This window comes from Amblyomma maculatum, chromosome 3 (assembly GCF_055883805.1).
Source record: "Amblyomma maculatum isolate TAMU_Amacu chromosome 3, ASM5588380v1, whole genome shotgun sequence".
Taxonomy (NCBI): domain Eukaryota; kingdom Metazoa; phylum Arthropoda; class Arachnida; order Ixodida; family Ixodidae; genus Amblyomma; species Amblyomma maculatum.
The window spans coordinates 24,469,556-24,494,859 of NC_139346.1; the positions used below are offsets into that span (position 1 = coordinate 24,469,556).

The 25,304-nt window shown below is 47.9% G+C and overlaps 1 protein-coding gene across 4 annotated transcripts in view; it reads right to left on the reverse strand.

Moving 5' to 3' along the window:
• Positions 1-25,304, reverse strand: part of Exn (Ephexin) — a 155,452-nt gene that overhangs the window by 42,139 nt on the left and 88,009 nt on the right. For 3 of the 4 annotated variants that reach the window (XM_084597363.1, XM_084597364.1, XM_084597365.1), the window contains 2 exons: positions 8,547-8,660; positions 5,204-5,264 (listed from right to left, as the gene is read on the reverse strand). In XM_084597363.1, the coding sequence (XP_084453489.1) occupies positions 5,204-5,264; positions 8,547-8,660 (175 nt within the window). The remainder of the gene's footprint in view (positions 1-5,203; positions 5,265-8,546; positions 8,661-25,304) is intronic. The other variant, XM_084597366.1, reaches the window with a different exon arrangement.

The following is a 25,304-nucleotide window of genomic DNA, read 5'->3' on the forward strand; positions in this document are numbered from 1 at the left end:
ATATTAACTCCATCACAAAATCTACCGAAAACAAAAAACGTCTCTGTGTAGCAGTGGTAGCCAACTCTTACACAGCTTGTGAAACCTCGAAAAAGGAGACTGGAAGGGAACGCACTGGCATTGTCCTCGCTCTTCCTTTTCCAATGTCACCCTGGCCATGGTTGACCCATATTCGTGTGAATAGGGGTAAGGAGTGCCACTCCCAAGCAGAAACAAGCACCAAAAATGGCCTCTGTTTAAAACCACTACTGTTGACCAACTATGCCCGATTCGTCGTGTCCCATGATTGGTAAGCTTTCACTACAGGACTGCAGCTCTTCCTCCATCTGGAAAGGGGGCACGCAGAGATCTGCAAAGTTTCCCAAGATCACATATCTAATCGCCAGCACGAGATCCCTTGTTGGTTTTCGGTGGGTACAAGACATACCCCTGCCTGGTGGTCAAATCTTCTGGGATGAAATCTCTCCAGTCCAAACTGTCCACAGCATTCACATGCAGTGAATACAGCAGGCCTTCATTGCATGTTACAAGCACAGGGAAATTGGGTAGGATGTTAGTTCATGTTACAAACGTTGCTCAAAGCTGCATACCAAGCTGGAACTACCACTGAGTACTAAGTGAAACAGTGCAATTCTTTCCCCTTCTCCTTATGCAAATTTTGGATGTTTACTACGTTTGCCAAGCATGTGTGCAAATGTAAACATATGACCAGCAGAACTTGGTGATACGCAGCAGTCACCTGCTGTGACAACTTCTCTGTACTTGTATTTCAGTGCAAATGGGCACTTTAAGAAAAGACACAAATGGGCACTCCTCGTAACAATGTGACACAGAGAGGAGAAAACACAACTGCTTTTTCTTGATGCCCAAGAGGAAGTGGAAGGACAATCTAAGGACTGTACCAATATGCTTATATGCGAAGAGGCAGGGTCTGGGAAATGCCGAGGAAAAAATACTTGCAACAGACAGCTGTCATAATAGCTTTGCGGCAAGGGGGTCAAGCATCCACAGATAATGAACAAACCTATAGGCTACTTTAGGCATTGCTATCGAAATATTGAAGTTCCTTGTCTGCTAAGGACAATACAAATGTCGATTGTACCTTGAGACTAAAAGAACAAAATAATGTTGAGGCCTTGAGCCAAGAAATACCAATTGAGATTTTTATGAAGTGAAAATGTAACTACTATTGCAATTTTGGTTCATTAAACACCTACATTTCTCAAATTAGGCAGTATGGACTATAGGTTTTCCCAGGTGATATATATATATATTTTTTTCATAAAACTGTATCCACAAGGTTTTAGGGCATAGACATTATCAGAGGGTTTCTGAAGGCATAAATTTCCTTACGATTCTTTCACGCATTTCAACTACGCAGTGTGCAAGGAGCAACTTGACGCCTACAAAGGTGCATCCGCTCCTTCTTGCACTGGGCAGACTGCTCATTCTGCAACATGGACAAGTAGCACAGTCAAGTGGGTGTTGCTCCTATGGGGCTGAAACGTGGAGGCTAACCAAGAGCGTTCTACTTAGCATTAATACCGTTTCTTGGGCTAGTTGGTTCATATTTGTACTGTGAAAAACTGCGCCGAATTAAACACACCACAAGAAAGAAGACGAGACAAAGGCTGGGTTGAGGACAACCCAGAGGGCTATGGAAATGAAATGGGTAGGGTTAAGAGATACGACGCGTGCAGAGTGGGTCAGAGAAATAACTCAAGTTACCGACATTCTAGTGGAAATTAAGAAGAAATGGACATGGGCAGGACATTAGTGCGAAGAGAGGATAACCGATGGTCGCTTAGGGTAACAAACTGGATTACAAGGGAAGGAAAGCGTAGCAGGGGGCGGCAGAAAGTTAGGTGGGCGGATGAGGTTAAGAAGTTCGCAGGGGTCAAGTGGATGCAGCTAGCACAGAACCGGGCTGATTGGAGAAATATGGGAGAGGCCTTCGCCCTGCAGTGGGTATAGTCAGGCTGATGATGATGATGAAGCTGGGTGATTCCACGAGAGATCAAACTGCCTAATTATTTGGTATTTTTAATTTAATTTGCTTTTGGATATGTTGTCCACGTAGTACTCAATATGTCAACAGCACAATTACTTTCTTCCCTAACGGTAATATTAGGGGAGAAAAAAATATGAACTGTACGCCACAGGCAGGGTTTTCGCACACATAACTGTGTTTGGATTTTGCAATGACATAAACAAGTGGAGTCATTCAAGCCACGGTTAATATATTTTGTGTACTCAAACTACATGTGGCAAAGAATAAGTTAGGCATCTCACTGCCATTCTGAGGAAGTTATTGCTACAAGGAAAAGATTCAAAAAGTACACTTATGAGAAATTAGACCTTGTTTATTAATTATTTTCTCTGCGACTGGAAGCAGCACCTTCTTGAAGTTTTCCGAACTAATAGACACTTATGCAGTAGCCAAGCTCATCAACTTTAATGCTTATACATCAAGGGGAAGTATAATATTGTTACGGTCAAATATTGCAAACATCTACTATGTATTCCACGTCGGAGTGTAGGCCATGGCAAATGCATGTTAACATACTTTCCAACATATTCTTTTCTTTCTACATTCAACCATTGAAGACAGCTTTTGATCGCTTTATAGGCAGTAGCTTTAAGACCATCACAAGAAGTATCCAAGGTGAAAATATTTTAAATTATCATGAAAAGTGTGTGTACTAATGCCACCCCTTTCCTCTTCCTAACGTGTACTAATATAGCTGTGTGTTACTCCGAATCGGAATTAGCGTCTCGTGTATTCATACATGCTGCATTCTGGTCCACATTTGGTCGCAGGAACTCACGAACCGCACGAACTCTACAGCCTAGGCAACTTGGGTCGAAGAACCGACTTCATAGGCTAACATCACATCATAGCAAATCATGTCGCCAGTGCTCCGCTAATTCTAGAGACTGCAAGATCCACCTGTAGGTCTTCTGTGCGATAACTAGTGCACATAGCCACTCTCCAGAGCAAAGCATTTTATATGCTGTGGTTTTAGCATTAGAAGACACAAAATGCACCTCATGCAAAAGCGCTAGGCAAAATTCATGAGTGCCAAAACAAAGACCTTCATTAAGATCATGTCACATGAGTGAGTAACAAGGCTGCAAGGCACTTCAAAACAAATATCGATTACACAAAGTGTGGCCAAACCACTGCGCATCCATAAAATGCTGTTCTCTGCAACACAAGATGAGAAAAACTGCAATGGCTATTGCAGATTAGCACAACACCAGTCATCCCTCAAAAACCAGGGAACAAGCAGCCCGAATGTGATCGTCTGAAACGGTCTCTTGTCAGAAAGGCTCAAGAACATGCAATTGTTCCTTGAGCTTATGGACAAACTTTGACAATTACTTGACCTGAAAAAAAGGAGTGTAAAGACTTGCAGGTGGTTGCATGAATAATTCATGAACATGAAGTTATGTGCACAAGGCACCATAGATGCCAAAAATGATTTATACTTGACCCACAAAGAAATTAAAATAATTTTGAAATCGTTTCGCGCTTCTGTCTCAGTTTCTGCATTCCCAATAGTCTTTATACACCTCAGCTTACATTTCTTTTGAATTAAATACTTTATTTTTCCTGAAAAAAAAAAGTTTTATCCTGGAAATGTTCAAGGGATAAAAGCTGTTACGAACGGTTTGACAAGGGTCCAGAAACCTATGAAACTGGAAGCCAGTGACAGAACACACATCTGGTTTACACAAGTACAAAAAGAGCATACTCAAATTATCAATGGATGTCAGAAGTACAATTACAGATCCAAAGCAAGGGTGACACACTCAACTAGAAGAAAAACAAATGCAAAGAATCACCATTACAACTCGTGCTGAACCTCTACCGTCGAAAGGAGATCAAAATCTACATTTAGAAAGCATTCACTAATGCATATCCAGGCACATTTTTGATACCAGTTCACTGATAGGAAAATTCAACCACGAGAATGTCTGCATTCTAATATTGAAACTGTTTTGTACTTGTGCTTTGATTTCATGTCATATCGTTTTGGATGTCAAAATTCCGAATATGTGCAGCACAAGAAACATATCATTTTGTGAATTTATTACAGCTACGGACGGAGTAGCCAGTCGCTTCACGACCTCCACTGAGGCGCTTTTGCTGATGCTGAAGTGACAAGTTTGGGCTCTCTTAACTTGATAAGGAACTAAATAATGCAACATGTCTTCTCATATCCTTTCTTGCCTGCATCTTTGAAGAATGTTGAGAAAAATTAGAAATGGTTTTTTTTTTTATAACTGATTTTTGAAAAGAACTCGTACAGTCAAAAATGCAATATTTGGAATAAGATTTTTTATACTTCCCATTGATATATAAGAATTAAAGTTAGCTTGATTACTGCACAAGTGTCCATTCGGTACCACTCACAGAGAACATTGTCAGAGGTATGTGGTGAGCAGCAAAGCAATGGGCACCATGGCATGCAGAAAGCACCTCATTCCCCGGTCTTTTTAGGTACAACTACGGTGTGCTGCTGACTTGTGACATACCTCAAAAATGGATTACTAGTGGAGAGCTTTTAATAAATTTTGACCATCCATGGTTCCCAAACGTGCAATAACATTTCAGCAGACAGCATATACCACTGTGACCTTTTAATATGTGGCTACAGGGCTGGGTTTGAACCTGCTACTCTATGATCAGTGTGGACAGACATAGTCATTGAGTCACTGCCGCAGGTCAGTGTATTGATCCGATTGCTTGCCAATGCCAGTCAGCACTCGAGAGCAACTGCCATCTTTGTCAGTGACCCACATGGGCCAAGCAAAGCCGTTCTCTGCACGCCACACGAGAGTCTACTAGCGAGATGTGACACTGCGCAAGCCAGCCACAAAGTGGGCTGTACACCTTTTTCAGAATATGGTACGGCTGTGGCCATGACAGCCACATGGGACGGAGGGCAGGGCTAGACGAGATCGGTGCCACATATGCAGAGAGTGACTGGGCATTCCCAAACAACAGAAGAGCTCTGGAAAGCGTGGCAACATAGCTGCCTCTGCCCACAGGAGCCCTTGCCATCTCATTTCAGCCACCAGAAGATGACTGCTCACTGAGAAGTGAGCGCATCAACTTGGCGGCAGCCACATCCTCCTCCTCCAGGGGGAAAGCATTGCATGCAGAGGGAGTGGCGCAGAAGAGAGTTGGACGTACTCTGGCAACACGCACCTGGACTCAGGAGGACGGGGGGTCTCTGGTGGTGGGGGGGAGGAGCCTGCAAGGCACCACGCTTGGCTGTCACAGCATCCACAATTATGACATGCACTGCCCCTTTTACAAGACCTACAGCCACTGAGCTGGGGCAGCAGCAGTAGTGAAAAAAGGTGGAGACAAGTCATTACAAAACTGAGGGGGACCCTTAAAATATGCTTTTGAGGGTATGCTTTTGTGGGTCCTCATTTACATGCATGCACTTTGCCAATCCCTTATTAATCACTAATCTCTTAATTTGGGCCTCTAATGTCTCACAAACACCTTCAGCATTCGTGAGATCTCTGACTCTGAACGAAAGGATGTTGGAATGTTTAATTTCCCACACCTTCCCATATGAATTGAGAAGACCAAGTTGGCAGCTGCTCCTGCCAAATCAGCCATGTCACGTGGTCGTGTAATGTTATACAAACCTAGGAACAATCAGTACTTGGCCGTGTTAGCTGCCACACCTCTGACTTTTCACTCACACCCCCATCACTGCCAACAAGAACACTGATGAAGGATTCCCTGGAGATCAGGATCTTTAATACTATTCGTTAGCGCCAACGAAAAATGGGGGTTACACAGCTGTATAGCCCATCAAACCATTGCTGCTACCAACTTTGCACCAAGTGTAGTTGGCAAGTAAATGCATGGCTTACGACCATACCATTGAGCACAAGCTTGAAGAGATCACTGACTGTGTCCAACAGACCTAGCTTTGAACACGTTAGCATTAAACGCCCTTTTGCACAGAAAATCCGGGAGTGTCGACATTGTGTGCGAAAAATCACGGGCATGGCTCTGGCAGTAAGCAGGAGACAGGCCTCAGGAGATCACATGACATGGCAGGAGCTAGGACTTTGAGATAAGAATCGAATCCACCGGAAAGCTTGGATCACGAGTCAGGTACGCTACTCCGAGGCCACTCAGGCACTTTCATGCGGACTGGTCAAAGTGTGGCTTGATATGTAGCTGGGTGGACTTGCCATAATGCGGTATCTTACAACTGTATGCCAGTGAGTATCTGCAAGGAGAGCCCCAGGCGGGAGCCATTAAGACTGTCACATCATATCCTTAGATTAGGTGTCCCCTGCAGTTTTTAGCTTTGCAGATGGATGGCTTTCCCTTACAAAGTACAAGTACTAATGATGTGCATATATTTGAAACGTCAAATGACATGAGAATGGCTGTTCAAATCGATTCGCACTGAACTTTCCCCATTCATAATATTCGAACCTCCTAACCATTCAGATATCTGTTATGACCTTTCCATTTGAACGTGTGGCAAAACACTGCTGCTTTTCCAAATGGTATGGCGTCTCAAGCGAGTTAACCTGTTAAAATCGGCTGCCACCACACGGCAAAAGCATGCACGAGGCAATGCTAGGCACTGCGTTAAACTATTGCGCCAAAGACCATTCAGAGTGGCTCTTGTGGATCGCAAAAGGATCACATGCTATGTGGAACATTGATGCCCAGTGTTCGCAATGATTATGAATGCACCGGTACAGAAAGTGAACAAGCACCATTGCTTATATTGTCTTCAACCAGAACGACAAAAAAATGTGACTTGCATGGAGATAGTGGTTGTGGAGGGCAGTGGATCTGGAGAAGCTGTGGCCTATCTGTGCATTTTGTTTCTTAATAACATCACATTCTTAGACACGCCATATTTTAGGCCATATGCAAGGAAGTCTGCAAAGAGGAATAAGTACCTTCGTACCCATCTCTCATGGCAAAGTTCAGTTTTTCAGCCTTCAACCGGCAGCAGCCCTCACTGACAAACCAATTTGGAGAAAAAATGACATTTGAAGGCTAGGTGGATCCTGTCATGTCCAGAGTGCTGTGTCTTATATGGCATTCCACTGCCAGTACTTTGTGTTCAGGCATCAGAAGGAAGCACAGATGGCATGATCCCAACCACACTGCCTCTCAACTTGCTGCTCTTCGTTTGCTTTCCAAACTTTCTTGAAAATTGCGCTTTGAAGCCATGCATTGCACCCTGCCCCTTCAAGAGTAGGCTGCAACGTCCCTCAGAATGCCTGGTGGCAATGTTCAACATGCTCTTTTGTCAGTGCGGAGTCAAGCAGCCACATTAAGACATACAATTAAATTGATGGCTTGATCTTTCAATTTTTATGGTGCACCTGATGGACACCACAGCTGACGCAAGCAGTGCGCAAGGATGGAGTGTACAGACAGGCAGGCAAGAAAACTGCCCCGGAAAGGCGGTGGTCCCGGGTTCAATCCCCGCATCAGGATGAATTTTTCTTTAACTATGTAGTTTCTGAGAAAGCGACTTATGGCTGCGCTTGGGTGGATGACAATAAGCAATTACACCCTTATTACAAATCTACTCCACCTTGGGAGCTTCTCCTAAATATTCGATCAACACCATTCCCACTTCGAATTATTGATCAATTCGCTCTCACTCTGCCATCTGATCTGCTAACCGTCCTGGTTAGCTCAGTTGGTAGAGCGACTGCCCCAGATAGGCGGTGGTCCCAGGTTCGATCCTCATTAGGATGAATTTTTTCTGCAACTACGAAGTTTCTGAGAAAGCTTTATAGCTTTGCGTTGTAGCCGTTTGACTGCGCTTGGGTGGATGTCAATGAGTAATTACTCCCTTATTACAAATCTACTCCACCTTGGGGGATTCCTCTAAATATTTGATCAAAACTTGATATGACCAAGGCTTCTACCTCAAGGAATGATTACATGGCAAGCAAAGTAGAATTGTTTTAAGTTCACTGCACAACACAGCGATAAACTATAGGTGACTTTTAGTTTGTTTTTGCTTACAGTTGATTAAGTTTACCGCCCCAAAGTGACTCATGCTATGGATAATTTTGACCACCAGGAGATCAGCACCTCGTGTTTTTCCTTCACCATAACACAGCTGGAACAGAATTCGGATATGCCGGATTAGGAACTGGGTGACTTCTGACGGCCATGCTTAGTTTCTGCGGTCCCTGTGCCTCCACTGCTTCATGGACGAACAAGCGAGCAAGTTGTCATTACAGGATTGGTGTGCTTGATGGAAAAGTACATACAACAGAAAGCTCGAAGTGGTCCTCTCAGATCACCCAAAGAATTTTAAAGCACATTACTGAAGGCCAGCCTCTGCGAGGCAGTGCTTGCAAAGCCTTGCACTGAGGCTTGCCACACTGTCTAGCAATGTCAGCAGAGTACAGTGCCAGAAACAGTGGTGGCCTCTTGTCAGTTTTGCAGAGGTGCGTCTCCAGTGAACCAGCCTAATGATGCACCCTTGTAAACAGCTGGCGATAGCCAGGTTACACACCTGCAGGCCGAGTGGATGCTGTGACCGGTGGCAGAGGTGGAGGTGACTGGGGACGCCTGGGCACGGCTGACATGCGGTGCAGGCGCCTTCGTCGTTGTCGCTGCTGCCGAGGCCCTGTGGGTGAGCACGACAGTTGCACTGTCACCTGCCAAGCAAGGGCTGCTCATGATGGGTACGTGCTACGTCATGAAGGCAGCTCTACCTTGGCTAGGCCTCATGAAGACAAGTGCCGGCTGAGTTAGAACCCATTGGAAGTATAAAAAGTTTGAATCGAGCCAAGCTCTTTGGGAGGAAGCAGGAGGGAGCAAGAGATAGGGAGACACGACTGACGGCAGCATTATACGCATGTAGACGAACGCAGTGTTTAAAATACAAGAGGTGCTTGTGGACATCACAGCAAACTGGGGGTGAAAAGTAGGCATAGCCCCAATAGAATACATCGAAACAAAAGGCTTCATAGCTGTCTTCTGATTTCACAGTGCGCCTATGATGTCGTCCTTTTATTTCAAGGCAGAGTATTTAAAACAGCAAAATGCATGGGGGTACTAATTGTGAACACAAACTATATGCAAAACATACCAAAATATTTTTCATTCACAGAACAACAATAGAGGCGGCTGGTGGTCAAAAGTTGGCCACAGCTTTGAAGAAGGAGGAGGAGGAGGAAAAACTTTATTTAATGAAAATTAAGTCAGATGCTACCAGGAGGGCCCCTTAGCCCAGGAGCCCTCTGGCCGTTCCCTCTAGCTTGGCCCGCTCTACCAATCGGAGCTGATCGACGGGTTGCGTGGCCAGAAAAGCGGCCTCCCAGGAGGAGGGTGCGGGGTTTCTGATGGGAGGAATGTGGATGGGATGTGAGCATTCCCATAAGTAATGTAGGAAGTAGGTGGGGTGGTGTTGCAAGTGGTGCAGTAAGGTAGGAAGACCATGGGGTGAAAGATGTGGGCAAATTGAGGAGATGGGAACGAATGCGTCTAGAGTTGTCGCTAATATGCGCTTTCGATGTGACTGAGCGTGTGATGTGGTGGCGGGTATGTGACACGGCAATGACGATAGTGGTGAACAATCGTAGTGTAGCCAACAGGTTCGATGAGGGGTGCACACCGAAGGTTTGGGGAGGCCACCTGCTGCCGCCCGGAAGCTCACTTCTCAGGCAAACGAATGAGCGGACTCATTTCTGAGGATGTCCTCGTGCCCAGGTACCCATGTGATGGTGTTGGGATCAAGAGGGTCGATACAGGCATGTGTTGGCATCATCGGCAGTGTTCGGTGCAGAATGAGGCTGTCAGGCATTGCACATGCGTATCTTCTAAAGATTGTGGCGTGTTTCCAAGATGCTGGTAAAGTTCCCTCCCTCCAGTGTTGTAGTAAGCTGTGAGTTGGGAGAGTGAGTTATCATCGAAGTTTCGAAAAAGTTTGTATGCAGTTTGGTCAGGCCCGGATGTGGTGGTACCAGTGATGTGGGCGAGTGTGGCTCGTACCTCTGCAGTGGTTTTGTCCTCATCCAGCCTCGGGTTAGGTGGGGAAGGGGATTTGGATGTGGAGGTGAATGACTGGGGGGGGGGCAGGAAATGTATCGCTGTGTGAGGTATTTGAGAATGTCTGTGTCTTGTTGTGCTGCAGTGTGAATGAGGCAGTGCGTGTTGATGGCTGTCTGTTGTTTGATGGTGGTGGGGTCGAGTAGGGTTCGAAGGATATTCCAGGCTTTTTGTGTGCCTAAGGTACCCTGAATGCTGTTGCAGAGGTTTCACCATTTCGAGTTGACCAGATTGGCCTCGTACTCTATGGCCTCGGTGGTAATGTGTGTGATCCAAAGGCGGAGTTTTATGGTGTCGTCTTTTCCATCTCTTAATGAGGCTTTGCCTTGCCTCCCGGAGATGCAGAAGGTGAGGATAAATTTGGGGCACTTGTGGAGTGTTTTGGATGTGTGGCGATCGCTATCCTCGAGTGTGGATGCCCCTAGTTGCTCATGAAATTCATTCCAATTTGTGAGATGCTGGGTCTTCGATGTGAACGGTTTGGAGTCATGTCGCATTTGAGTTTGTAATGTAAAGGTCGCTGCCCAGTGCATTTGGTAGTATGTTGTAGGAAATGGGGGAGCAGATGTTGGTGACTGTAAGGTCTGGGGTGGTGTCTCTAATGGTGCTAGTGCCGATTCGGGTAGGGACGCTGGGGTCCGTGATGAGGATGAGGGAGTGTTGCATAAAGACATTGTACAGGCGTGTGCCCTTGGGTGCATTTTTTAATTACAGTCGAACCCGGTTATATCGAACCCGGATATATCGAATTTTGGTTATATCGAACTCACGGAATATCCCCTTGAAAATCCCATGTAAAAGTATAGGAAAGCCGCATCATATGTCGAACTCAATTTCACCGGTCGTTTGATATATCGAACTCCGCACCACGCACTTGAAAGGGTGCCCTTCCCGAAGACGATCGCATCACCCTCCGCCGTTTGCCGCGTGACGTTTTCAAGCCACGCTCGGAAGTAATGAGAGGGGACAGTTCGGCTAGGACAGCGCTGCGCCCATTCCCTAAAGGTGCGTGCATTTGCGGTTATCGTTTTCCGCGCACCAGCACGTGGCGTTTGCAAGCCATGTGCGTGAATGAACCAGAAAAAACCGGTGGGAACGAGAGCGGAAAAACGCGACAGAGCTAAGCGCAAGGGTGTGCCCATTCTTTTGCCGAGCTATCGCTCTCCTTCCTCTTTCCCGGCTATGGCGCCTTGCGGAAGTTAAGAAGCGGCAGATCTATTTTTGTTTTTAGCAAGAGTCGTCTATTCTTATCGTTGTGCTGTACGCGCGGCGTAGCTTAAGATATGGCGTTACGAAGCGGCATTTCTTTTTTTTTGCGGAAGTCGTTTATTCTTGCATGTATGAATCAACGAAAGCACGCGGTCAGCTGCGATCATGACACCGGCGTTTAGCATTTTTCGCTTCAAACAGCATTTGCAGCTACTGTATTATGCTTTCCAATGATTTTGCGGCAGTGGACTACGCCCGCCCCAAGCGCGGGGCGATAAATCGAACCAGGCTTGTGCAATCAAGCCATCACGGGCTGTCTGCCAAGTTCACTCCCCGCCGCCGCAGGAGCTATCAAAAGATAAACACGCCGCGACGTTATCGCTGCGCAGCATCTTGGCACGCTGCCAAGAAATGGGCTGTGGATGAGACGACCGAAACGGAGTGCGACATGCAAGCGAAAACGCTGGCGATTTCTGCCGCGGCAACACAGAAACCTTGTTTTGAGCTGCCGCATTGGCTCGAACGGCAGAGGGACGCAGTTCCAACAAGTTAGAAATTTTTTGCCCTGTCGCTGCTGCTCGTCGCTGAGATCGCTTAATCGCTTGCATGTGAGCGAGCTGGCCTTAAGGCTCTTTTTTTTTTTTTTTCTTTTTCAAAATTCTCGGTTGCAAAAGTGGAGGGTGGGTTTATTATGCGAGTGAGTTGATTACGCGACAAATACGGTATCGTTTTTTCGCATCGTAAGTGCCGTCCCAAGCCGATTTCTGTATATCAAATTATCGATATATCGAACTATTTCGCGATCCCCTTCGAGTTCAATATATCCGGGTTCGACTGTATCCCCAGGTAATGTGTCCGATGTTAAATCACCTATAAGTGTATGTGACCCAAATATGCGCTTGACGTCGGCCAGGAATGTGAGGAAGCCGAAGCCGTGGCCTGTGGCTCAGGGTGGGTCGTAAACGTTCGCTATGAAAAGGTTCGGGGCATTGGTGTAGGCAGGACGATTTCAGTGAGTCAGTGAGCGTACGCTCAATTATTTGGTTGCTGAGTGTATGGTCGATGGCCATGAGAGTGTTTTTAACGAGAATCGCAGTGCATGCAGATAGGAAAACGGTACTGTGTCCGGTCAAGGTGGGGGGAGGATCCTGTTTCCTGAAAAGCTATGACAACCGGACCAGTTCCGTGGTTCTGAATGTAGAGTTGTAGTAATGCCCTTTTTCGTCTGAAGCTGCAGCAAATCCATTGCCAAACTGTGATGCTGGAGGCTGTGGACAGGCACGTCTTCTAATTGGTGCCATCTTTGCTGTGTGTATGTTCCATCGCAGCCCATAGTGAGTTCGGGCATGGATCTTGTCTGGGCGTTCGTGCAAAATAGAGCATGACACATGTTCCGCATAATGATTCGATGGGTGACGGGCAGCAGCACAAGGGGTACACTTAACGTTGGGGTCTCGGATGGAGCTCGGGCAAGCCGGCAAGGCGTGCAGCCCCGCACAACTGCTGCAATGCACCTTCGAAGGATCATTCCTCGGCTTGCACTTCTTCAAAGCATGCCCATACTGAGCACAAATTGTGCACTGAGGAACATGCAGGTCCTCGCACACCTCGACGGAAGTCTTACCGATGGTTACTTGACACACTGCGCGGACGAGGAAAAGCCGGGATGGGGGGGGGGAACAAACTGTCCATAGCGTTGTGGAAAAGAGAGCCTGACCTTACAGAAAATAGGGCCCAGATGGAGAGTGTGGTTCTGACGGTGAGATGAGCTTCTCCGGCCTAATAGACCGACATCATGTTTACAAACAAAGGGGGCGCTGCGGCGCCACAGCCGACTGGGGGCTGAAAAGTAAGGTTAGCACCCATAGGAATACATGGAACTGAAAGATTTCTAAGCCGTTTTCTCATTTCGCGGTATATCTATGATGTCCTTATTCGGTTCAGAGTAACCGTGAGCGTCCTAGAACAGATCGTGAAAGTATGAAATTTCATTAGCGAGGCGAAGTATTTTGAAAACACCGTGAAACGTATAGGGGTGCGAGTTGGGAGGGCGACCCATAAAAACACAAGTAAATACAATTTACTGCAACATTTTTCTCGTTAGAGCACCAGAAGTGGTGACCGGTTGTTAAACATTGGCTAGCACTTTGAAGAAGTATGCTGAGTCATTGCGGAGGCGGTCTACTTTTAAAACTCCCCAAATATCTATGTTGTGAATTCGGACACCCCCAAAATGCTCATGTAGCGAATCGCGCAGTTTAGTTTACAGTCTGATATGCTGCCACATGGGGTAAATTAGCTTGATAATACTAACACTCAAGTGATACATCCTGGATAGAATTACATTTAAAAAGCAGTTGTCAAACGCCATAAGACAATATGAACCGAACGATTCGCGCATTGCAGCAGACGACAGCGTAGCAGGCGATACCCACCGCGGCCGCCTCCAGCTCCGGAGCGTCTGCTAGCGACAGCACCGGTGGCGTATTGCCGTCTGCAACTGTGCGCAGTCAGTTTATCGTGCTGTGAACGGTGCCGCAAGTCGTCAGACTTGCAGTACTTGCAAGGGAATGTAGTGTGCCATGCAACATGATGTCGGGGTGGGGTACAAGGCGTTCACCAAAAAATGAAAGGGGTTCAACGCTGCTGAACCGAGAAAAATGTTGTGGTAAGTTGTGTTTACATGTGTTTTTATGGGTCGCTCTCCCAACTTGCACACCCATACGTTTCGTGGTGTTTGAAAGATACTTCGGCTCAGTAACGAGATTTCATACTTTCATGATCTGTTCTAGTATGTTCATGGTTGCTCTCTGCTAGATAACGACATCATACATGCCCTGCGAAATGAGAAAACTGCTTTGAAATCTTTCGGTTCCATGTATTCCTATGGGCGCTAACCCTACTTTTCACCCCCAGTCGGCTCAGCCTGGCAACAAAAGTGCCACCGCATCGTGCTTACGTCACAGATCGGTGTTGGTCTATATCAGGGTAAACCCCACACAGTCGAACATGTGGGTTCTGCTGCTTGGGGATATAGACAATGACGGAGGTCCACGTGGCCTCGATCTGCGTGATGACGGACTTCAGACAATCGAGGACCTCAGGGTGCTTGGAGGTAACTGTCAGGCGTGACGAGAGGCACGGAGAGTAACAGCCCCGATACCCTGGGCTTCTGGATCAATGTTCGCCTTGAGCAGAGCCACCACCTCGATGCTGACGTGGTCCAAGGACGTGACAGAAGTTAAGACCATTCGGTGCGGCTGGTGATTTGGGCAGGAATCTCCGAACGCAGGAGACCCAAACAAGCAGAGATCGCATCAGGGGCTGCAATGGCTGCATCTCCCTGTAGATGAGATACTGAAGCAAATGTCCAAAGGACCTGGGGTTGCCGCTTCACATCAAAGGTGCAGCCTGGGTAGTCACCCCAGCAAGCCGCATTCAGAGGGCACCTAGCATGTTCTTGTGCAGCCAAAGAGGTCCGAAGCGTTTGGAAATGATTCAACTCGGCGACCGCACACGCGAAGAAGTGCGCAGTGTGATCGTACAAGGCACAGATCAGAGGCAAGAGGACTGCCCTGGTTGGGGGACTAATCTTGTTATCCTTGTCCAGAATACAGTACAGTCCACTCATAACAATACCAGATATAACGATACACAGTCGAACCCGGATATATCGAACTCGAAAGGGATCGCGAAATAGTTCGATATATCGATAATTCTATATACAGAAATCGGCTTGGGACGGCACGTACGATGCGAAAAAACGATACCGTATTTCTCGCATAATCAACTCACTCACATAATGAACCCGCCCTCCACTTTTGCACTCGAGAATTTAAAAAAAAAAAAAAAAAAGCGTTAAGGCCAGCTCGCTCACATGCAAGCGATTAGGCGATCTCAGTGACGAGCAGCAGCGACCGAGCAAAAAATTTGCAACTTGTTGAAACTGCGTCCCTCTGCCGTTCAAGCCACCGCGGCAGCTCAAAACAAGGTTTCTGTGTTGCCGCGGCAGAAATCGCCAGCGTTTTCGCTTGCATGTCGATAGCGCGCGCCACTCCGTTTCAGTCGTCGCAGCCACAGCTCATTTCTTGACAGTGTGCCAAAATTTTACGGAGTGATATCGTCGCGGCGTGATTATCTTTTGATAGCTCCTGCGGCGGCAGGGAGTGAACTTGGCAGACTGCCCGTGATGGTTTGATTGCACAAGTCTGGTTCGATTTATCACGCCGCGCTTGAGGCAGGCGTAGTCCACTGCCACAAAATCATTGGAAAGTGTGATACAGTAGCTGCAAATGCTGTTTGAAGCGAAAAATGCTAAAAGCCGGTGTCATGATCGCAGCTGACCGCGTGCTTTCGTTGATTCATACATGCAAGAATAAACGACTCCCGCAAAAAAAAGAAATGCCGCTTCGTAACGCCATATCTTAAGCTACGCCGCGCGTACAGCACAACGATAAGAATAGACGACTCTTGCAAAAAAAACAGATAGATAGATAGATCTGCCGCTTCTTAACTTCCGCAGGCGCCATAACCACGTCAGCCGCCGCGCGCAGAGAATTCGCAACACACGCTGGAGAAAGCGTCCGACGTTCTGTCTGAGAACGGGCTGAGCTGGCTTGACACATGCGTAGCGCATGCTACTGCAAACGAAGGCCGAGAAAGAGGAAGGAGAGAGATAGCTCGGCAAAAGAATGGGCACAACCTTGCGCTTCGCTCTGTCGCGTTCTTCCCCTCTCGTTCCCACCGGTTCTCTCTGGTTCATTCACGCAAATGGCTTCCAAACGTCAAGTGCTGGCGCGCGGGAAACGATAACCGCAGATGTGCGTGCCTTTGGGGAATGGGTGCGGCATTGCACTAGACCAGCCGTCCTTACGCGCGTGGCTTGAAAACGCCACGCGGCAAACAACTGAGGGTGATGCGATTGTCTTTGGGGAAGGCACACTTTCCAGTGCGTGGTGCGGAGTACGATATATCGAACGACCGGTGAAATTGAGTTCAATATATGACGCGGCTTTCCAATACTTTTACATGTGATTTTCAAGGGGATATTCCAGGAGTTCGATATAACCAAAATTCGATATATCCGGGTTCAGTATATCTGGGTTCGACTGTATTGCTAGTAACGATCAAATTATTGGGCATTATCAGTTTTCCCATTGCACCTATGCAAAAATAAACCGGATATAGTAGCGATCGATTATCGGCGGTATATTGGATACGATAGCTTTATCATCGTCCGGTAGATCTCTACCCCGAAAAAAGTTTAATACAAAAAAAGTAGAATACTAAGAAGAGACTGACGTGTAAACTAGACATAAGCAGCAAGAACGGCATGGCATGAAGAAATCTGTGAGGGCCATTGCGTGCAGTTAGGAAATGAGTACTATCATCATCGCAGTCACTTTCTGTAGCTGCGCAAAAGGTGAGGCTGCATCGTCAACGCCATCGCCGATTGTGCATCCATAGAAGATGGCGCCGAGCACAACGCCGGCGAAATAGCTCTCGAGATAAAACAGCAAATTCATCGAAATTTCTAACTAGTTTTCAAGGTTGGAAGCCTCGCAAAAAAATACGGCAATTCGGTTTTAACGATCATCAAGGCTAGTGATGTCCTGCAGTTCCTCCAGTCACTGCCATAGCGTACGCACTACTGGAAGCGATGCTCACAGCGATTGTCAGGCTATGGCTGCCACTCATGTGAGCGTGAATTTCTGATTAATTTTTCAAGTATGCTTAAATTATTTTTATGGCTATTGATATAAGTCGAACCCAGGCATATCAAACTCGAAGGAGATCGCGAAAAAGTTCGATATATCGATAATTCGCTTCAGGATATTGAGCGAGCCCATCGTATAGGCATATTCAGAGACGGAAAACAGCGCCCGATCATAGTCAAATTGTTGCATTTCTAAGACAAAGAACGCATTTTATCTTCAGCCTATAAGCTAAAATCCACCGATTACGCAATTACAGCCGCCGACCGATAAATCGGATGCTGATAATTCGGACATGCTCGTTTATTCAGACAGCTCTGTGGCACCGCCACTGGCCCCATAAACATGATGTATAAGGACGACAGATATTTCAGACAGCCTCCAGCTCTATAATCAATAATACGAACTCTGAGCAGCGCTTTTCTTGGCGGTCGCTTGTAACACGCAGGCTGCGCGGCTGCGGTGTCGCGGCTGCGGTGTGTGCCAAATTTTTTAATTCGCCTTCGACCACTGGCTTGTGCGGTCACTTTCACGAGACTCCTGGTAAAAAATAGAGTGCCTCGATGCGCGCACTTCCCTCACCGCCATTCCTAGTAAAAAAAAAAAAAACGGAGACGAGCGCCGCGCCATCCTTTGGTGCCTACTTGCAATAAGCGACTGTGGCCTCCGCGATCGGCGAATGGCGCGCTGTCGGCATTGCCGGAGCTGATCGCAGAGGCCACGATGCGACAGGATAGTTGCGACGGGAGAGCAGCCGGCGGAGCTCCACTACTGCTTGCTTTGTCTTGCTTGCCCCACGGGCGTGTTTGGCCTCCCCGCGTCCTCGCCACCAGTTTGTGCTCGTTTTTTCAATGCCTCGTGCATGAGTAGCGTTGTGCTAGGTTCTTTCAAGTGGCCACCGACAACGTTTCGCTTAAGTTTGACAACGACAGGCCACGGCAAATGGCGCCAACGGTGCCTTCGTGGTCCGTGCAGATGGCGGCGAAATGTGGGAAATACACGAAGCTAAAAAAATGGCGAAGAAAGCAGCCGTAATACAGCAAGTGCTGAGCGGCTGTTCACAAGTCGAAGTTGTCCGTGAGTTCAGCGTCTCTAAGCAAACAATATCTGACTATATGAAGATTAGGTCCAAGATTCTTGAGGCCACGGAGAAGACATCAACAGCTGAACAGAAAAGGCTACGACGAGGCCTTTACCCGAAGTTGGAAGAAGTGTTGAACATCTGACTTAGCGCTGTCGCTCAGCGTGTTCCTGTTTCTGGCCACCTTCTGAAGCATAAGGCTGAGACCCTCGCACTGCGGCTTGGCATCGAAGGATTTCAGTTCAGCGACGGTTGGCTCAGGAATTTTAAAAAGCGGTTCGACCTCGCCTTCAAAAAAATGTGCGGTGAAAGCGGTGCAGTGAGTAGCACACTGGTCGCAAACTACAGCAGTGAAAAACTTGGAGCGCTGCTTAGCCGCTACTCGCCAGACAACACTTTTAACGTCGATGAGACCGGCCTTTTCTATAAGCTGCTTCCAGACAAAACACTTGCCCCGTCCGGAGAACCTTGTCACGGCAGCAAGCTTAGTAAGGAACGCCTCACTGTTGTTGTCGGAAGCAACGCTTCGAGGACGGAAAAATTGCTGCTGCTGGTAATCGGCAAGTCAAAAAACCCTAGATGCTTCAAAGGAACAAGGTCTCCGAGGCAAACTGTAAGGCATGAATCACTCAACAGTTGTTTGAACGGTACCTACGCAAGTTGGACCAAAATTTTGAGTTGCAGAAGCACAAAGTGCTGCTGTTTTTAGACAACTGCAGTACCCATGCTCCGATCAGCAATCTGAAAGCGATTGAGATTGAATTCTTGCTGCCCAACACTACCAGTGTTGGGCAGCAAGGTGGATCAAGGTGTGATCAAGAGTTTAAAAGTGCTCTATCGTTCCCACCTGCTGCACCGCATGGTGCTGTGCTTGGACAATCAGAAAAAATACAATGTGGACTTGTTGTCGGCCAAAAGCATCCTTGCCGATGCGTGGAAGGCAGTGCCGGTGGACAAAATCAATAACTGTTTCCGTCATGCAGGATTTGCCTTCGGTGCTGAGCCAGATGCCGCAATCGCAGAATCCCCGCATGATCTGCCGCCTCCTACAACGAGCTCCAATGCAGAAACCATTGACGACCTGCGCGGCTGCGGCTTGCCCATTGCTGCCGCTGTTACATTTGAAGACTTCGCAGATGTCGAGGTTGGCAACCAGGGGCTGAGGAGTGCGGTCGTGTTTTGCGTCGGCTCCACACTTTTTGTCTCGATGTGCCAGAAATTTTCATCGGAATTTGGTTTCAGTGGTGCCACTGTGCGTCGGAAGGCGTCGTGATCTTGTGGACACCAAATTTGTGACTGTGAGTGCAGCAGTTTGGTTTTTATTGTCGGTCTTGTGCGGACCACCTGCGAAACGCTAGCGCCCGTTTGGCCTAGCGCGGCTTCGGCCGAGGAGACCGGCCCAGGGGCCCCTTCACCGCCTGTCTACCGCCGCGTTTGTGGACCAAAAAATGACGATGCACGTGACCGTAGAAGGTACTGACCTCGATCCAGAAGGCTACGACAGCACCTGGGTACAAACGCTCAGGAAAAAGGTTGAATCGAAAAGCAAGCGAACGCTTCCGAATGATTCCAAGGAGGACAAGGTGGTGCAACACCGCGTTCCAAACGGGGAAGCCGCTCATGGTGCTGCTAAAGCAGCTAGAAGAAAATTGGCTGAACGGTCAATAGCTATGAATCTTCCCGAGGTTCCCGGAAGAAGGTATCAAGGTGATTATTAGGCCTCGTGAAGGTTTAGCCGTCATTAAACGCACGTCGGACCCGCTGCTTAATCAGGCCCTCGCCATGGCTGCCGGAATCAGCTGGTCGGAGCTGGACTCGTGGTGTGTCAACGGAAAGCAAGGTACGGTGCTCTTTCATTCCTTGGACTTTAGTCGAGGCGTGAAGGTAGCCACAATCCGTTGCTTTAAACTCGATGACAAGGAGCATGAAGTGGTGGCCAATCTGATCGCACCGGAGGATTGCGGCCGAGGAGTCGTCCATGGGATCTGTGATACATTCACGGAAGAACAGTTGTTCAGAGCATTGAGGAAGGATCCAAAGAACCCAACGGTCGCTGGGGTGCGGCGGATGGGGAAGACTTCCACTATTATTATCACCTTTTTGGAACCTGAAGTCCCAAGATTTGTCAGGATTGAAGGCATGCTTATGCCATGTCGATTGTTCAAAAAAAGATATGAAGTTTGCTTCAGATGTGGGGAACTTGGTCATCGCTCAGATGTGTGCGATAGTGAAAAACCTAAGTGCCGTGGCTGTGGGGTGGTATCGCCGCCCGAAGATCACCAGTGCACTCCCCAATGTCGCCTATGTGGAAAGGGCCACCTAACGGGAGACAGACGCTGCAAAGAACTCTTCCGTACGCCCTACGTTATCAAGAAGAGAAAGTGGGAAGCAAAATTAGCCGCCGATGAGGCAGCCAAAAAGAAGCTAGCCGCCGAGAAGGAGGCCAAGAAGCTGCAACAGGTCCGCTTTAGTCGTCGCGATGGGCGTAGTGAGTCCCACAACCGGTCCCAGAGCTGTACAAGAACCCGTTCCTCTTCGTTCCCGCGACTGCAGCCGCCGTCGTCCAAGACGATAATGGAGGGCTCTCGACCAAAGCAACAGCCGCAGCAGCAGCAGCAGCAGCAGAAACCGCCGCAGACACCATCAAAAGGAGTGAGTAGTGACTCTCAGGACTCAGCTGAGGTTCAGGCTCTAAAAAAACAGAATCAGTTGTTACAGGCGCAAGTTAAGGCACTGCAGGAACAAATCATTGCGATAGGCAAAATTTCACAGCCAATGGAGATCGAAATTCCGGTAGCAGAGGCACCGCAGAAGGAACAGGAAAAGACCCCTAGGGACAGTCCTCCTGCAGCAAAAAAGAAAAGAGGTCCCGAGCCGGATCTCGAAACCCGCGTCCAAGGATTGGAAAAACAATTCGCTAAAAAAGAAGACGACGACAAAATTTTCCAACAAGTTATGACCGCGTTAGAACGCCTGAACAGTGCTATGGCAGAGATGCGGGTCGAAATGGCTAGGAGAGACGAGAGAATTCAGTTGGTTTACCAAGAGATTCATAACATTAAAAATGGCTCTGCATCACCGTAGAAATACCATTTGGCAGTGGAACTGTAGGGGCTTCAGTCGCAAACACGCGGTACTAGAAACTTTTTTGACCAACATTGACGAACCCGAAGTAATCGCATTGCAGGAGTGCAGTAAGCACGCTAAGCTAGCGAGTTACAAATCATACGCGGGACGAGATGACAACAGCGAGTGGTCACCCTTTGTCAAAAGGAATATAACGGTGCTGCAGCATAATACCGGGACAACAAATGTTGACCATATATTAATCGAGATAATCCCACAAAAAAAAAATTCAAAAGTCTATTCATTCTCAATGTATATAGCCCGCCTCGACACAAAAACGTCAATGCAACTTCAATGAGCTATTCGCCAAAGCGCAAGTGATCGCGAAAGGAGGACCCCTGTTGATAGTAGGGGACTTTAACGCGCATCACACGGCATGGGGGTATAGATACACGCAGGTAAAAGGACGCAAACTATGGAACAGCATTCAGCAGAATGGCTTATTGCTTGTGACGGATCCCCTGAAACCAACCCGCCAGGGTAACAGCGTTTCGATAGACACATCTCCGGACTCAACTCTAACCGGAGGCTGCATTTATGCCACGTGGTGCAACACAGGTGAAAATTTAGGCAGCGACCATAAAATTATAGAAATCGTAGTAGATAACGGCCCACCGGTCGTCCGCACCAAAAAGGCAACGCTGGTGAACTAGGAGGCTTTCCGAAATGGCCGCACAGGTGACGAGGAAGGCATAAGTAACATTGACGATTGGAATAAAAGGGTCATTCAGTCGGTCAACGAAGCAACGGAGGAGGTGGAGGTTGACGAAGACATTGAAGGAGTAGACCGTCACATGGTCAGGCTCTGGCGTAAGAAGAAGGATCTAGAAACGAGATTCACACAGAAAAGAGGGAATAGGAACTTGCGTAGAGAATTGGCAGTGCTTAACAAAGAAATTGAAGAATATGCGCTCGTTTTAACGAGGCAAAACTGGGGCAGCATTTTTGAAAAACTGGACAGGAATATCGGGAAGGCAAGTACGTGGCACTTACTTCCGCATCTTCTAGATCCCGACAAATCTAAACTGGAGGCCAGGCAGCAAATTCACAGGCTAATACATACCTTTGATGGGACCGCGGCTACTCTCATAGCCGAAGTCCGAGACCGGTATCTGAACTGTGCAGAGGGGGTAGAGGCCAACAAATGCCTGATTACAAGGGCTAGGAAAACCCGGAGCTAGATAGCCCGATAACGGTTGCCGAAGTCCGGGCAGAAATAAATAGACTGAGAACAAAGACTGCTGCAGGTCCGGACAGAGTCAACAATCGAATGCTAAGAAACTTGGACGACGCGTCAATCCGACACCTCACAACATTCATGCAGGAGTGTTGGGAGGCCGGTCGGCTGCCGGCGACATGGAAGGCTGCAAACCTCGTATTCCTCCCAAAGCCGGGGAAGCGGCCGGGTTTCGAACACTCGCGTCCGACCTCGCTCAAGTCATGCGTGGGGAAACTAATGGAGCATGTTGTTCAGGCCCGGCTGAACCGGTTTTTGGAGGACAACGATATCTATCCGAACACCATGATAGGATTTAGACCGCATTTGGCCGCATGCGATGTCATGCTGCAGCTAAAAGAACAGATCGTACACAATTCAACAGTAGACACCAGGGTGATCGTTGGTCTAGACGTGTCAAAAGCTTTTGACAACCTGAAGCACTCGGCTATTCTGCAGAATCTCAGTGCATTAGATGCTGGAGTTCGCACGTACAACTACATACACGACTTCCTCAGCGATAGAACGGCAACTATCAGTATGGGGGGACATACGGTAGAAGGTATTCGACTGGGAAACAAAGCCACACCACAAGGATCGGTGTTGTGCCCGACGCTGTTTAATATCGCCATGATTGGTCTCCCCGCAAAACTAGAGGAAATCCAAGGGCTAAACCATATATTATATGCAGATGACCTGACTCTGTGGATGTGCAGGGGCAGTGATGGTGAAATTGAACAGACACTTCAGCGGGCAATCGAAGTTATAGAAAGATATTTAGAACCGATCGGGCTCAGATGTTCGGCCGAGAAATCGGAAGCGCTCGTTCTCACGTCAATGCGATCGCCCCATCGTCGGCGTATAAAGCAGGATAACCCGGAAATAACACTCAGGGTCAACGGTAACGTTATACCAACGGTGGCAACCATTTTAGTTCTGGGATTACGAATTCAGGCCAACGGCAGGAACTCGGAAACGATACAGAGGCTAGACGCTAGCACCAGACAAACCTGTAGACTCCTGAAGCGGATCGCAAACAAACATGCGGGCATGAAAGAAGCTAACCTCCTTAGGCTAGTCCAATCTTTTATAATCAGTAGGATAGTCTACGTGGCGCCGTATTTACGGCTTCACAAGGCAGAAAAAGAGAAACTTGGCGTTCTCATTCGTAAAGGGATAAAAACGGCACTAGGTTTATCATCCAATACATCAACAAACAAGATTATGAGACTAGGGGTCTCCAATACCCTCGAAGAGCTCATTGAAGCTGCAAGGACTTCACAATACCAGAGACTGTTGCGCAGTCGTACTGGTCGGAGCATTTTGGAAAAACTGGGGTATGAGCCGCAAGCATGCTCCAGACGTACAGAAAAAGTACCTAGACAGGTTAGGGACAAATTAAAAATACCTCCGCTCCCCAAAAACATGCACCCAGTTTACCATGAGAGCTGGAGGAGTGATAGAGAAACAGCGCTGCAAGCCCGTTTTGAGGGAAGACAGGACGTCTTATATACAGATGCCACACAATGCGCGAACGGTAGGGGACGTGTTTAAGTAGCAACTAGAGAAGACGGGGGCTCGGTAGTTTGCTGCAGCACCCGAAATTCGACCACAACGGAGGCGGAAGAGATGGTCAACGCGCTAGCTCTAACACAACAACAGGTCAAAATTATAGTTACAGACTCGAAATCAGCGATTAGAAACTTTGACGCGGGCCGCATTTCGGCCATAGCAGCAAGAGTATTGGCCAGTGGTCCACCACCGGCAGAGCAGGTCGCGCTCATTTGGACACCGGCGCACCAGGGGTTGAGGGGGAACGAGAAAGCGCACATACTGGCCCGAGGATTAGCTACATTCCGGGATCCCAGTGACGACTTATGCGCAACCCCGTGCCCCTTGCGCGATGAGGAGCCCCTGCAGTTCGACGATGACCTTAACACCTACCAAGATATCCTAAATCATTACAAATTAGGCAGATCAGTACTACCAAAAGCGTGTAAGCAACTCACCAAAAGCGAGGAGGTTATGTGGCGTAAGCTACAGACTGGAGTATTCCCGAACCCCCAGCTTTACAGCAAGTGGCACCCGGAAATTTTTAGCCCCAGGTGCAAACGTTGCGATGGCAGAGCGGACATGATCCATATGATATGGACGTGTCCTAGATTTGGAGAACCTGACCGAACAGATGAGTCCTGGGAGGCACTACTTCTCAAGCAGGACGAAAAAGGGCAACGAGAAGTCATCCGTCTTGCTCTGGCCGCTGCTAAGATCCAAGGGATCCAGGTCGACGGCTGAGGGGGAGGACATGGTTGGGACAGAGCTTCGCCTCGGATCCACACCAACCTTTTCATGGGTGCAATAAATGTTATTTCTCTCTCTCTCTCGCAGATGTCGACAGCGCAGTGTCATCGTGTGCCGAACTGAGCGACGACGCAATAATTGGTCAAGTGCTCCCTCCGTTGGACAGTGACTCCGACTCTGATGAGGACGTTCCGTGTGCTGTGGAGCCCTTGCACGCGGATCAGACTCGAGCTTTTGCAGTCCTCGCATCAGCGTACAGCGACAGCATGACACTAGTGGATACACAGACAGATTTGGTTGCACATAAGCGGAAGTGCGTGCAGCTACGCATTGACAAATTCTTCCCGAAACAGGCGCCCTAAAATGTAAATAAAAAGGTATTTTTTGCTTCATTCGTTTTTTCAGACATTCGATATTTCGGACTTGTTTACATTCCCCGTGGAGTGCGGATTATCGGTTGTTGACAGTGAAGATTTCTCTGCTAACACCCGTCTCACCTGTAAACGCCTTATTGAATTTGCAAAAGCTAACCACATGTCTTACAAGCTGCGTCACAATAGACTAATTTCTAAT